General features: G+C 38.2%; 1 protein-coding gene across 3 annotated transcripts in view; it reads right to left on the reverse strand.

Annotated features, from left to right (window-relative positions):
- The window catches only part of LOC128238564 (origin recognition complex subunit 3-like), a 53,163-nt gene that overhangs the window by 33,043 nt on the left and 4,514 nt on the right, over positions 1-15,606 (reverse strand). For 2 of the 3 annotated variants that reach the window (XM_052954614.1, XM_052954613.1), the window contains exons 2-8: positions 12,443-12,485; positions 11,162-11,253; positions 7,928-8,063; positions 3,149-3,309; positions 2,294-2,389; positions 1,915-2,057; positions 856-1,015 (exon numbers count right to left, since the gene is read on the reverse strand). In XM_052954614.1, the coding sequence (XP_052810574.1) occupies positions 856-1,015; positions 1,915-2,057; positions 2,294-2,389; positions 3,149-3,309; positions 7,928-8,063; positions 11,162-11,253; positions 12,443-12,485 (831 nt within the window). Of the gene's footprint in view, positions 1-855; positions 1,016-1,914; positions 2,058-2,293; positions 2,390-3,148; positions 3,310-7,927; positions 8,064-11,161; positions 11,254-12,442; positions 12,486-15,606 lie in introns of those variants that run through there. The other variant, XM_052954615.1, reaches the window with a different exon arrangement.

Below are 15,606 nucleotides of genomic sequence, written 5' to 3' on the forward strand. Positions count from 1 at the left end.
GAGGCAATATCAAATATTAATGTATACATAACTAAAACTTATAACTTATATATTTTTTTGAAATATATTATTCAAACCACTTTTCACAAGTTTCAATTTGAGGGAAAAAAAGAAAGAAAAAAAAAAGCCAAGTACAAGGAAGAAGGTAAGTTTTATTTTGAAATTCTGTCAAGGATTCAAAATGTGTGTGGTATTAATTTTTTTTCAAATTAACATATATGTACCAAACAGAATAAGCAATGATATTTAACATGATTTTCATAGGCATCTTTCTTTCCAAGAGGCCAAAATAACAAGGGTGGCGTTTACCTGGGTGATGATTAAGGACAAGGTTGAGGTCTACCTGGTTAATGGCAAGGCTGAGGTCTACTTGGCTGATGATGAGGGTGAGGTATACCTGGCTGATGACAAGGTTGAGGTATTCCGACTGATGATGAAGGTTTGGTGTAGCTAGCTGATGATGAGGTAGAGGTATACCTAGCTGATGATGAGGGAGAAGTATACCTGGCTGCTGACGAGGGTGAGGTATACCTAAATGTCAATGAAGAAGAGGTCTATCTAGCCGATGACAAGAGTGAGGTTTACCTGACTGTTGATGAGGTTGAGGTTTACTTGGCTGATGGCAAAGGCAAGGTTTAACTGACTGATAACGAGAATGAGGTTTACCTGGCTGATTGCGAGGGTGAGGTTTACCTGGCTGATGGCGAGGGTGAGGTTTACCTGGCTGATGGCGAGGGTGTGGTTTACCTGGCTGATGGTGAGGGCGAGGTTGACCTGGCTGATGGCGAGGGTGAGGTTTACCTGGCTGATAACGAGAATGAGGTTTACCTGGCTGATGGCGAGGGTGAGGTTTACCTGGCTGATGGCGAGGGCGAGGTACTCAGTTGAAGGTGGAGCCTGGAACTTTTCCATACACAGTAGCGACGACACCTCGTTAGGCAGCAGGCGGTGAATAGCAGACACTGATGTCGCTATCCCGAAAATAAACACTACTGGTAGCAGGCTGATATAGTTACTGAAAATCCAAACTGATGCAAATGTATAATATTGAATAAACTTGATCTATCACTGAAAATGATAAATACCATATAAAAGGCCTAAATACAAAAATCATACAATGTTATCCCATGAAGATATTTTAGCCCTGATTAATGTGACAATGCCAGTTGTTCAATATGTGTTATATAAGTAAATTAATACAAAAGTTATGATATGATATGATGACAAGTCAGCAATCAACTGTTTCCCACACTATTAAAATTCAAACAAGAGCTGCCACAGTAAGTGACTAATGCCCTCAAAGTGCCATCAAGTTCAATGGATTATGGAATTACTATCATGCTTTCATTCAGGAATAGCTATCATATAGGGACATGGGCCTTGAATCGGACAGTTATTTATTTTAAAATCCCTCTCTGCCTGACTATTACTGCTATTACTTTAATAGCAACGACACGACCCACTATACTGTATATGCATATATGCAGCATGGCTTAACTGAAAGTGTGACCTTGAAATTAGAGGTAGGGTCATGACACTTTGTCTTTAAGTACCAAACACATTTGCCAATTTATTTTAAAATCCCTAAGTGCATGACAAAGTTTCAGCCCTGACACAACAAACTATAATGTATATATATACATTACATATATGCAGAGTTCCATTATGATAAACATGTAAGTGTGGCCTTGACTTTTGAGGTAGGGACATAGGTCTTGCATGCGACATATCATCTTTATTTTTGAGTTAACAGTGCTTGATTGAGATCTCTAACAAAACTTGATTAAGATAAAAATGTTCGTTTAAGATATTAAAATACAATTCTTTGCAAGTTTCTTCTCTAATTTAATTGCGGGGCATAACTCTAAAATATTAATAAGCAACTTAACATAAGGGACAGGGAGGAATGCTGACCTTGTAATAATGATGAAGTCCTGCACTACACGTGGCGGGAAGTTTTCAAAGTCTTCCATCACAATGACGACTGGTGGGAGACCGCCCCTCTCTACACCTACACCAGCACTAGACTTACGCTTTTTAGGAGAGGAGGGTTTACTCTGGGAAAAGCAGAGGTAAGAGATGGTTCAACTTTCACATTGAACTCTTACATGTAACTACAAATTGTTGTAACCTATTGAAAAATCTTTCTTTTAACTTGATGTTTGCCTTGGTCATAGGAATATAAGAAAACCAACTGAAATTAAAGATCATTTACACAATAGTCCTATTACTGAATATATAGGGATCTTCAGCCAGTGAATGTTGTTAAGGAGACAACTGTTTTGACACTTACAACATATTTGTTATGGTACCACTTGGCAAGTGTGGACAGGGTGAGAGGCAGGGGTCGACTGTTGACTGCTTCACTGTCTTCATCATCATCATAATCCTGGGTCAAAGAGAAGTATATCAAATATAATAAAATACAAACTCAGCTAAAAAATCAGCCACATTCCCCATTCTCAAAGCCATCTTTTCTATACTTTCCCAATTAACAAGAAAAAATTAAACCACCAAAAAGTGGGAGTGTACATGTAACTTGGTATTTTAACAGCATAAATACGAACATGATTGTAATTTTCCAAAATGTTAACATATTGAATCACTAGGGTTTTATATGCACATGACTTGGCGTGGAAATCCAAATATTGTGGCGAAATCACCAAATAATTTTACACCATAATTTTGAGAAGGGCTATATTCCCAAATAGCTGGATTCCCACTGTATTTACCTAACTTTCTGTACACTACTACATGTAACAAAATGCATCTTATTTTACACAAGTATTAATGAATACATTTTAATAAAAAACTAAGTATTAACAGTGTTAACATGTTCAATGATACTGTTATGCAAAGTTCTTAAACTTATTTTTTTAAAGGGCACGCTAACAGCATTTGGGCTATTTATTGATGTCTTTCCCTCTTCATAGATTTACCCAATTTTGAAGTGACTTCTAAAATTATCCTCCAACTAATTTTGGGGAATTATCTACCCAACCCCCACATTTGATTGTTTTATTCAGAAGGCTAGGACTTTTTGCATCAAGTGACTACCAACCCACAGACTCCCTTCATTTTTGCTGAACATTTTATCACAAAAATCAAGTAGAAAATAACTGATATTCGAGTGTACAAAGTTGCATACCAGGTGTGTGTTATCCAGGAGCTGGGACATAGTTCTGGTGAGAATGTTCCTCACACTTTGACAGTCCTTAGACTTGAGAATGGTGACAAGGGGCGTAACTCTGTCCCGCAGCATTGAGACAAGGTTACCGAACATTGTGCCATGGTCTGGTGTGTTCACACCTAAAATGTTTCATACAAGGTTATTGTTGTTCCTGAATGTTTTTCCATACATCATGACAATCAAGTTTTCCTGTATACCTGTTACATGTAACTATAATATGCACATGAGAAAATCAATTTAATGTGGCTGTGTTTATTGTGTTGCAGCAATTTGCTAGGGATTGAATTTGCTTGGATGATTAACACCACACTAGAATTCCAAACATTGACTTTAAAAATGTTAACTACAATACATGTCAATGAGTATGTTTATGATTATTTGATTTCTATCCCATGATCTGTGACCTTATGGACGATGATACCACTGCAACTTGAACATATTACAGTCCATCGATCCACTCAGTGTACTGCATATTAACCACCCTGTAACGAACACCTTCCATCCACACTCCATCTACCCACCAAGTATACTGAACATTTACCACCCTGTAACAAACACCTTCCATCCACACTCCATCTACCCACCCAGTATACTGAACATTTACCACCCTGAAACAGACACCTTCCATCCACACTCCATCTACCCACCCAGTATACTGAACATTTACCACCCTGTAACAAACACCTTCCATCCACACTCCATCTACCCACCCAGTATACTGAACATTGACCACTCTTAAACAGACACCTTCCATCCACACTCAATCTACCCACCCAGTATACTGAACATTTACCACCCTGTAACAAACACCTTCCATCCACACTCCATCTACCCACCCAGTATACTGAACATTTACCACCCTGTAACAAACACCTTCCATCCACACTCCATCTACCCACCCAGTATACTGATCATTGACCACCCTGAAACAGACACCTTCCATACACACTCCATCTACCCACCCAGTATACTGAACATTGACCACTCTTAAACAGACACCTTCCATCCACACTCCATCTACCCACCCAGTATACTGACCATTTACCACCCTGTAACAAACACCTTCCATCCACACTCCATCTACCCACCCAGTATACTGAACATTAACCACCCTGTAGCAATCACCTTCCATCCACACTCAATCTTCCCACCCAGTGTACTGAACATTAACCACCCTGTAACAAACACCTTCCATGCACACTCCATCTACCCACCCAGTATACTGAACATTAACCACCCTGTAACAAACACCTTCCATCCACACTCCATCTACCCACCCAGTATACTGAACATTAACCACCCTGTAACAAACACCTTCCATCCACACTCCATCTACCCACCCAGTGTACTGAACATTAACCACCCTGTAACAAACACCTTCCATGCACACTCCATCTACCCACCCAGTATACTGAACATTTACCACCCTGTAACAAACACCTTCCATACACACTCCATCTACCCACCCAGTGTACTGAACATTAACCACCCTGTAACAAACACCTTCCACCCACACTCAATCTACCCACCCAGTGTACTGAACATTAACCACCCTGTAACAAACACCTTCCATCCACACTCAATCTACCCACCCAGTGTACTGAACATTAACCACCCTGTAACAAACACCTTCCACCCACACTCCATCTACCCACCCAGTATACTGAACATTTACCACCCTGTAACAAACACCTTCCATACACACTCCATCTACCCACCCAGTATACTGAACATTGACCACCCTGTAACAGACACCTTCCATCCACACTCTATCTACCCACCCAGTATACTGAACATTTACCACCCTGTAACAAACACCTTCCATACACACTCCATCTACCCACCCAGTATACTGAACATTTACCACCCTGTAACAAACACCTTCCATACACACTCCATCTACCCACCCAGTATACTGAACATTGACCACCCTGTAACAGACACCTTCCATCCACACTCTATCTACCCACCCAGTATACTGAACATTTACCACCCTGTAACAAACACCTTCCATCCACACTCCATCTACCCACCCAGTATACTGAACATTGACCACCCTGTAACAAACACCTTCCATACACACTCCATCTACCCACCCAGTATACTGAACATTGACCACCCTGTAACAAACACCTTCCATCCACACTCCATCTACCCACCCAGTGTACTGAACATTTACCACCCTGTAACAATCACCTTCCATCCACACTCAATCTACCCACCCAGTATACTGAACATTGACCACCCTGCAACAAACACCTTCCATCCACACTCCATCTACCCATCCAGTATACTGAACATTTACCACCCTGTAACAAACACCTTCCATCCACATCCATCTTTCTACCCAGTATACTGAACATTGACCACCCTGTAACAAACACCTTCCATCCACACTCCATCTACCCACCCAGTATACTGAACATTTACCACCCTGTAACAAACACCTTCCATCCACAATCCATCTACCCATCCAGTATACTGAACATTTACCACCCTGTAACAAACACCTTCCATCCACACTCCATCTACCCACCCAGTGTACTGAACATTGACCACCCTGTAGCAAACATCTTCCATCCACACTCCATCTACCCACCCAGTGTACTGAACATTAACAACCCTGTAACAAACACCTTCCTCCCACACTCCATCTACCCACCCAGTGTACTGAACATTTACCGCCCTGTAACAAACACCTTTCATACACACTCCATCTACCCACCCAGTATACTGAACATTGACCACCCTGTAACAAACACCTTCCATCCACACTCCATCTACCCACCCAGTGTACTGAACATTAACCACCCTGTAACAAACACCTTCCATCCACCACCCTGTAACAAACACCTTCCATCCACCACCCTGTAACAAACACCTTCCATCCACACTCCATCTACCCACCCAGTATACAGGACATTTACCACCCTGTAACAAACACCTTCCATCCACACTCCATCTACCCACCCAGTGTACTGAACATTGACCACCCTGTAACAAACACCTTCCATCCACACTCCATCTACCCACCCAGTATACTGAACATTGACCACCCTGTAACAAACACCTTCCACCAACACTCCATCTACCCACCCAATATACTGAACATTAACCACCCTGTAACAAACACCTTCCATCCACACTCCATCTACCCACCCAGTACACTGAACATTGACCACCCTGTAACAAACACCTTCCATCCACACTCCATCTACCCACCCAGTATACTGAACATTGACCACCCTGTAACAAACACCTTCCATCCACACTCCATCTACCCACCCAGTATACTGAACATTGACCACCCTGTAACAAACACCTTCCATCCACACTCCATCTACCCATCCAGTATACTGAACATTGACCACCCTGTAACAAACACCTTCCATCCACACTCCATCTACCCACCAGGTATACTGAACATTTACCACCCTGTAACAAACACCTTCCATCCACACTCTATTTACCCACCCAGTATACTGAACATTGACCACCCTGTAACAAACACCTTCCATCCACACTCCATCTACCCACCCAGTATACTGAACATTGACCACCCTGTAACAAACACCTTCCATCCACACTCCATCTACCCACCCAGTGTACTGAACATTAACCACCCTGTAACAAACACCTTCCATCCACACTCCATCTACCCACCCAGTATACTGAACATTGACCACCCTGTTACAAACACCTTCCACCAACACTCCATCTACCCACCCAGTATACTGAACATTTACCACCCTGTAACAAACACCTTCCACCCACATTTATCTACCCACCCAGTATACTGAACATTTACCACCCTGTAACAAACACCTTTCACCCACATCCATCTACCCACCCAGTATACTGAACATTGACCACCCTGTAGCAATCACCTTCCATCCACACTCAATCTTCCCACCCAGTGTACCGAACATTTACCACCCTGCAACAAACACCTTCCATCCACACTCCATCTACCCACCCAGTATACTGAACATTGACCACCCTGTTACAAACACCTTCCATGCACACTCCATCTACACACCCAGTATACTGAACATTTACCACCTTGTAACAAACACCTTCCATCCACACTCCATCTACCCACCTAGTGTACTGAACATTGACCACCCTGTAACAAACACCTTCCATCCACACTCCATCTACCCACCCAGTATACTGAACATTTACCACCCTGTAACAAACACCTTCCATCCACACTCCATCTACCCACCCAGTATACTGAACATTGACCACCCTGTAACAAACACCTTCCATCCACACTCCATCTACCCACCCAGTGTACTGAACATTGACCACCCTGTAACAAACACCTTCCATCCACACTCCATCTACCCACCCAGTGTACTGAACATTGACCACCCTGTAACAAACACCTTCCATCCACACTCCATCTACCCACCCAGTATACTGAACATTGACCACCCTGTTACAAACACCTTTCACCCACACTCCATCTACCCACCCAGTATACTGAACATTGACCACCCTGTAACAAACACCTTCCATCCACACTCCATCTACCCACCCAGTATACTGAACATTGACCACCCTGTAACAAACACCTTCCATGCACACTCCATCTACCCACCCAGTATACTGAACATTTACCACCTTGTAACTGGAACTTCAAATGGCAGCAAAAATAACTAGATCGAAAACTGAAACACCCTCATTTAATATTTCTTAACTTAAATATTGCTTTTGGTTTTAGCATCCCACCTGTGACCAATGCAGCTGCAGGTATCTCTCTGAGTGAGGCACTTGCACACGTTTCCAGTGAAAAGCTAGCATGTGCACACTGAGTATATGTCAGTAGCTCCTCAAATATGCTGCTGTTAAAATCAGACTGCAGTATCTAAAATACACAATGTTTTGAATAATAAACAAACAACATCTCATTAAAGGAATACTTTTATTTATATAATTAAATGCAGAAATTCAAATTTTTCCTTGAATATTTTTAGATACTGTCTAACAGTGTAAAAGGCAGGCTGAAATATGGTAAATGCTACAAAACTCTTGCAGAGTCCCATTTCAATAATGATGTAAGGCATAAAATGAATTTACCCTAGGGGCATCTTTCATTCTTTTGATATTTATCTGTATTATAAAACTAACTAAAGCCAATAATAAATTTGGAAACACAGTTCAAAAAAAAAAATTGTTGGCAACTGAAATGTTTCCACATATTTTATATTTTTGAATTTACAAAATATCCTTGACAGTAACAAAGCTTGTTGTAAGAGAAGTATAATTGTTACAATCAAATGAACATGTGTTCAAAGTACTCTGAAGCATCTAACTTTGGTTACCAGAGAAACCAATTTTCCAAACTCTTGCACCGTAAAATATATGAGTAAACCTTATATAATCTGTCTAAAATTTATAAAAAGATCCGTAGAAATATAACTAGCTGTCAGAGGAATGATAAAATAACCCACATGGTCCCCCCTTGACACAGGAATATTAAATTTATTCTTTGAAAAGGGTCCATAACTCCTTCAAAAATTGTTAAATTGTAACCAAGATCGAACAGATTTGATGGGGTTTAACAATTATCATGTATATCAATTTCTTTATTTAATCTGTTGACCCTTTCATGAATTTTTTGTCTTGACATAGATTTCGTTTGAAAATTGTAAGTATAACAAGGCGCCAATGCCGAAATACAGCATTACAGCACCTAGTTTTTTACCAAGAAGACCCATATTTAAACTTATCAAAGATATAATTCATACAAATATCCTGATAACAATTCATGAAGATGAACAGAAACTATCCCAATTGTGTGACGAAAAAAAGAACATTTTATAAATACATTAGCTTTTCCAAAAAGATAAGTCCCAGTGACCTAGTTTTTGACCCCATGTGACACACCAAAGAAGTAAAATATAAAGATCCTGAAAATACAATCACTACAGTGGTGCTGACAGGTCAACAGAGTGTGTGCCAGTGAGAAAGCATGTGTGCATGTGTGTATGTGTGTGTTTGTATGTAAACTAACCAAATGTCATGAAAATTGGAGAACTGTTTTTTAAATTTAGTGCAGAAAAAATCTGTTGTTTGATTTTTGCTAAAATTCTATTATACTTTAATGTGACCAAGTTATCCTGCAGAAAACAAGAGCCGTCGTAAGACAGCACGCTCGACTACGCCACTTTGACTAAGAATACAATAACGATGTAATAATACCAAGTTTGACCTCTTATTGTCAAACCTATCTAAAATTTTCGATACATAAGGTGACCTTTATGCTGCTCTCCCACCAGCCAACCCAAACAATGATGCAAGTCATTCAAATAACTTGATTTCCCATTATGAAAATGTGGTTAAGAATATACAAATATGCCTTTCAAAGGAAATTTAAAAAAATCAAAAAATCAAGGGCCATAATTTGTATTAACGCTTAAAACGGAGTTATGTTTCTTGTTGAAAGATGATCATAAATAATTTTGAATTTTATTAAGTGCATTTAATGAATGGTACAGTTTTTTTTTATTAAAATCCCAACTTGCCCTTAACTTTTACTTGCCTTAAACTTTAACCTAAGTCAATCAGGGGCCATAACTTGTATTTAGGATATGGAGTTATGTAACCTCATTGGGTGATGGTCCTGAACAATTGTGTGAAGTATTAAGTCAATTGAATGAAGGGTATAGAAGTTATTAATAAATATCCCAACCTGCCCTAAAACTTTAACCTAAGTTCCATAGTTAATCAGGGGCCATAATTTGTATAAAAGATAATATGAAGTTATCTAACCTCATTTTGTGATGGCTCTGAACATCTGTGTGAAGTATTAAATCAATTGAATGGTATTGGAGTTTTAAGTGAAAATCCCAACTTGCCCTAAAACTTCAACCTGCCCTAAAACTTTTAACCTAAGTCAATCAGGGGCCATAACTTGTATTTACGATAATATGGAGTTATGTAACCTCATTGTGTGATGGTCCTTAACAACTGTGTGAAGTATTAAGTCAATTGAACAAAGGATATAGAAGTTATTAATAAATATTCCAACTTGCCCTTAAACTTTAACCTAAGTTCCATAGTCAATCAGGGGCCATAATCTGTGTAAAGAATAATATGGAGTTATCTAACCTCATCATGTGATGACCCTGAACAACTGTGTGAAGTGTTAAGTCAATTGAATGAATGGTTTTGGACTTATAAGTGAAAATCCCAACTTGCCCTAAAACTTTAATAGGAAACCGACGCCGGGGCGAGTAGTATAGCCCACCTATTCTTCGAATAGTCGAGCTAAAAATGGACAAATATTTTCTTAGATTTTACCTAGTGACCTAGTTTTTGACCTGATGTGAACCATATTCACAAATATCCAAGACAAATTTTCATTTATATAACAATTGGATATAAAAATTCATTTATGACATAGGAAGAATGTTTCCCTTAACCAAGGGACCTTGTTTTTACCCTGAGGTGACATAGTTGTATTCACAAATGTTTAAGACAACATGTAGAAAAGTAATCTGACAAAATTTCATAACAATTGGATAAAAAGAATTGACTCTATGACATGGAATAAAAACTTAAAGGCAGAATTGTTAATGCCTACATGAGTTTAGCCATTCTATTTCCAATGAAAAATCAGGCTAAAAAGGATCCATAACTTTGTCCAAATTTGGTGGTTTGACACCAAAGTTGAACTTGATCTGTATTTTATGTTAGACATGTGTTTCAAAAATTATATACAAATCTCAACGCTTTCGCAAGTTATTATCCATAAAGCACATTTCTGGGAAATTTAAGTTAAAAAGGAATCATAAGTTTATAAAAAATTAGTGGAGAGCCAAACTTGGCCTGTATTTTATGATGTTAAACATGCTAACCTAAATAGGGTACACACCAGACCGGTATTTAAGAGTCTCAGAATCTGATTATTAGTGTCAAACCCTGTTAATTATGACAATGCATAAATTTTATGACGTGCACCTGCATTTGTGTGTCCATCTCCTCCCACAGTTCATGAAACCTTGCTTGGCACGACTCTATGTCCTTGTTCTGTGCCCTTGGTAGGTAATCTTCTGAAGTTTCACATAGCCAAAAACATATTTTTCAACTTCACATTTTCATAAGCAACTACAGTGGAAACTCACTAAACCGAACAAGGTCCGGACTGGGCAAAATTTCCGGTTTAGTGAGGATTCCGGTTTAGTGAGGATTTGATGTACGGAGTAAGTTTACTCAAAATATTAACTGAGTTAACCTAAAGGGAAGTTGACGTTTAGACGGAGGTTGAGACATGATTAAAGCAAATACAAAAGTGATAAACATAATTAAACATTTCTGCAATTTTATAATCATCTTTTTTTTCCAAGTCTTAAAATAAAACAACTCGCGTAATTTAATGCTTGTTAAGTATGTTTGATAGTTTAATTAACGCACCGCTCGTATTTGATTCAATCATAGAAGTCTTTAGATAAAACAACCCTCCAAAATGATCACTTAATAACCGTTTCTAGTTCTTTATTTTTTGCAACACACAAATTAATGTTTCAATCAATTTTCTTTTCACAAGTTTGATCATCGCGCGGCAGTCAATCCACAGCGCAATCATCATTATCGATTATTGAGTTAACAGAACATCATAGGTGCAATATTTAACGACGCACCGGCTGTCAAAACAAAGTGACCAAGTGACACGTGATTTCCTAATGCACAACATCATTTTGACATGTTTGAACAAATATACGTCCGGTTTTGTGAGGTAAAATTACGTTGACAAGTAACAAATTTTCTCGATTTTTTGTCCGGTATCCGGAATTCCGAGGTTCCGGTTTTGTAGGGATTACATTCAAAATAGAAGGGGAAAACCGGGACTCTGAAAAAAGTCCGGTATCCCGAGGATTCCGGTTTTGTGGAGATCCGGTTTAGTGAGTTTCCACTGTAGTTTTCTGGGTATGCCAAATAAATCTTCTAGCACTATCTGGCATTGACACTAGAAATGTGTCCAAGCTCAAACAGACACAGACAAGGGTTCTCATATACACTCAATTGTTTCTTTCCTTTATGATGCACATATATTTTTATTTATTAAGTGCTGTGTTGATAACTCAATAAAGAATTCATGCTTAATTAAAACACAAGTAAATCAACCAGCATATTTCTAAAATACACACAAATGTTTTCCTCTTGAATTCCCAAAGTATTATTTCTGTAACATAAAACATTTACTTAGGGTAACATTTTATGTTTAAATAAAGTTAAACTCACCCACATTGACTCTTCTCTTTTTTCCTTTGAATGTAAAACACCCCTGAAATGAGAAAATATATAGAAATATGTGCCAAGCCAAAATCTATTGAAAGGAAATAATTGAAACAAGTAGGTTTCACAACACAATATATTTTCTGGCCCATTTTACAGTGAAATCTTTGTGTGGCAGTCTGTATGCCGGACCTCGGCTCCCGCCCGTAATAAAAAGCGAAGCCCGACATTCGCATGTATACACTTAACAACTTTTCTAACGCTACTAGTAGCATTTTCGCAATAACTTTAAAACTACCGAAAGGAACTGATTAATATTTTCAGGAAATTATTACAGAGGACATTGTTTGATATAAAATTTACAATAAAATAAGTCTAAAAGATAACAGATTTTATTAATTATCCAACGAAACCCCTTTTTTCGAAGTCGCAAATTTAGTAACTATTCAGTACTCCACATTATTAACTGTATTCTTGCAAATTTATAATAAATTAAATTTCGATTTTATAATCTCTGTTATTATTATATCTTAATGTGATTTTATATTTATTTTCCCCCCAAAAAACCTGATAAATAACTGTTTAATTGCTCATGTAAAACTTGTGAATACTGGTAAGTAATACATATACTTTCTAAGTAGTCTAAAAATAAACGGTTAAATTCATGGACATTACCATTTGCATCAGTTATTAGGAAAGACTTTTGAAATGCCGTAACTGTCAAACCAAGAAAGAGCAGGAGCGATTGGTCTAATTGAAGGTGGTGCAAGTTACAATGTTGTAAGTGTTCGTTTACTTATTTTTTGCCAGTCATTATAATTTCGTTTTCAATCAGACTTTTTAAAAAAAGATATTAAATATAACTTAGGCCATTTTCAGAAACCTGCAAATTTCGTTCATTTTTAGGTTGCAAGAATGCTGAATGTGCACCGCACATCAGTAATACGTTTGTTTCGTAAATACAGAACGACAGGCTTTGTCCGACACCTGCCACGCCAGCCAAGAGGACGAGCTACTACAAGAAATCAGGACAGAAACATTCTCAATACACACCTTCAAGACAGGCGACGTCGAGCTACTGATACATCGAGGGTAACAGTTGGAATGATTGGTCGCCCTATCAGCGCCCAGACTGTGCGTAAAAGTTTGAGGGAAAATGGTGTACGCTGCAGACGCCCATTTCATTTCATGGGATTATCTTAACTGATCAGCTCAAACTAACCCGTTTACGCTGGGCTCATCATCACTTACGGATGACCAGAGCGGACTGGGTGGCTGTATTATTTAATGATGAATCACGCTTTAATTTATACGATAAAGATGGTCATGTACGAATTTACCGAATGAGAAATGAACGATTCAGAGATAGCTGTATAGTCGGAAAGACACCATTTGGCGGGGGGTTCTGTAATGATTTGGGGAGGGATGTCAATGAACACAAAAACTGTTGCCGTCAGAATTCACGGTAATTTAAATGCTGACAGGTACATTAATGAGATTATTGCTTTCCGTTTGCATTCCTCATATACGGAATAATAGAGGCATGCGATTGTTACAGGATGGGGCACCTTGCCACACAGTGCGTCGCACAGTGGCTGTTCTAGCTGCTCACAGGATAAATGTTCTGCCAACGCCATCCCGCTCACCGGACCTCAATCCGATTGAGCGTATCTGGGATGTAGTCGGTAAGGCTGTCAGAAGAAGAGCTCCACAGAATCTGAGGCAACTGAGACATTTTGTCATGGAGGAGTGGAACCGTATTTCTCAGGCCACTTGTCGAAATTACGTCTTGTCCATGCGCAGCCGATGCAGGGCGGTCATCCGAGCAAATGGTGGTCACACCAAGTATTAAATAATGCAGAGAGTACATGACTTAAACACTGGATACTCAATGTAATCGAGCTTGAAAAAAGCTTTAAAGATGGTAATTTAAGTACAAATACACAATTTAGTTTAGTGTTTCATACACGGTGGACAGCGTGTTGTTACGTTTCTTTCAATGTGTCAGAATGACACGCGTCATGTGATATATATTTTTACATTTACGTTATACAAAGATGGTGATAACAAGTACATGTTTATTAAATCTACTGATAATTTTGTTCTTAGCATTCCAAGGACTTTTTCAAGATTGGGGGACCTTGACTTTCATTTTATTAGTAATTGTATTTATCCGATAAATTTTGCAACTTTGTAAAGTGGGGGTTGCATCGAATAAAATACAAAATCTTCAAAATACGGAAATGTCTGTTGTTTGTATATCAGTGCAAGAGTCGGCATCATTTGAAAGGAGCCACAGCACAAGCTCTAAAGAATTGTTAAATCAATTAAAGTCAAAAGCAATTAACTGCAAAAGTGACAAGTGATTATCGATCTTGAATCTGACCGGTTACCAACTCAAACTCAATGATGTGATAACTCCGCCCATTATGCAAATTAATGGATATCCTCGGCTTTTTACGAGGGTTTGAAAAACAACACAGCTAAGATAAATTTGTTTTCTCTTTTTTTATATCTTGTCTTATTTGAAATTCAAAAATATATTTGTATTAGTTATTAATGTGTAACAAAAAAAATAACATTCTTTGAAGCACATGGTCTAAAAAGTGCGGGGAACAGGTGCACATTTACTTCCTGTCAATTTTAATGAAAGCGAAAGAAGAACTGCCAAAATCGTCAGTGTAGAGTAAAGTTCTATAACAAAATAGTTTTATTGTTATGCCATTGATGAAAACTAAAAACAAATATGTAGCAATATTGACAATAGGAACGTTGAATGTTTTTGTTTACTATTAATCAATTCCGGAAAAAAATGAAAAACTTCAAAGTGAAACTGAAAGTACAAGTGAGAAAAACGTCGTTGCAATAAAACACTTGCTGGTGCATATAGGATTCTGACAAGGATGCATAGGATTACATAACGAATAGTACAAGCATTATTCTTTTTTCACTCAACATGCATTAATAAATAATACCTTCATAGGAGTCAGAACATATTTTTCCAAGTTTTGACGGTTGGAATTTGTATACCACCCAATGAAGAGACTGAGAAGGAAATAAGAAAACAAGGTATTCTATAAAGTTTTATTGATCAATTTTCTTATTCCATAATTTTTTTCTAATTTGAAAGAAATAATACAACTGATCTTAATAAAAAAAATGGAAATTGT

This window comes from Mya arenaria, chromosome 6 (assembly GCF_026914265.1).
Source record: "Mya arenaria isolate MELC-2E11 chromosome 6, ASM2691426v1".
Taxonomy (NCBI): Eukaryota; Metazoa; Mollusca; class Bivalvia; order Myida; family Myidae; genus Mya; species Mya arenaria.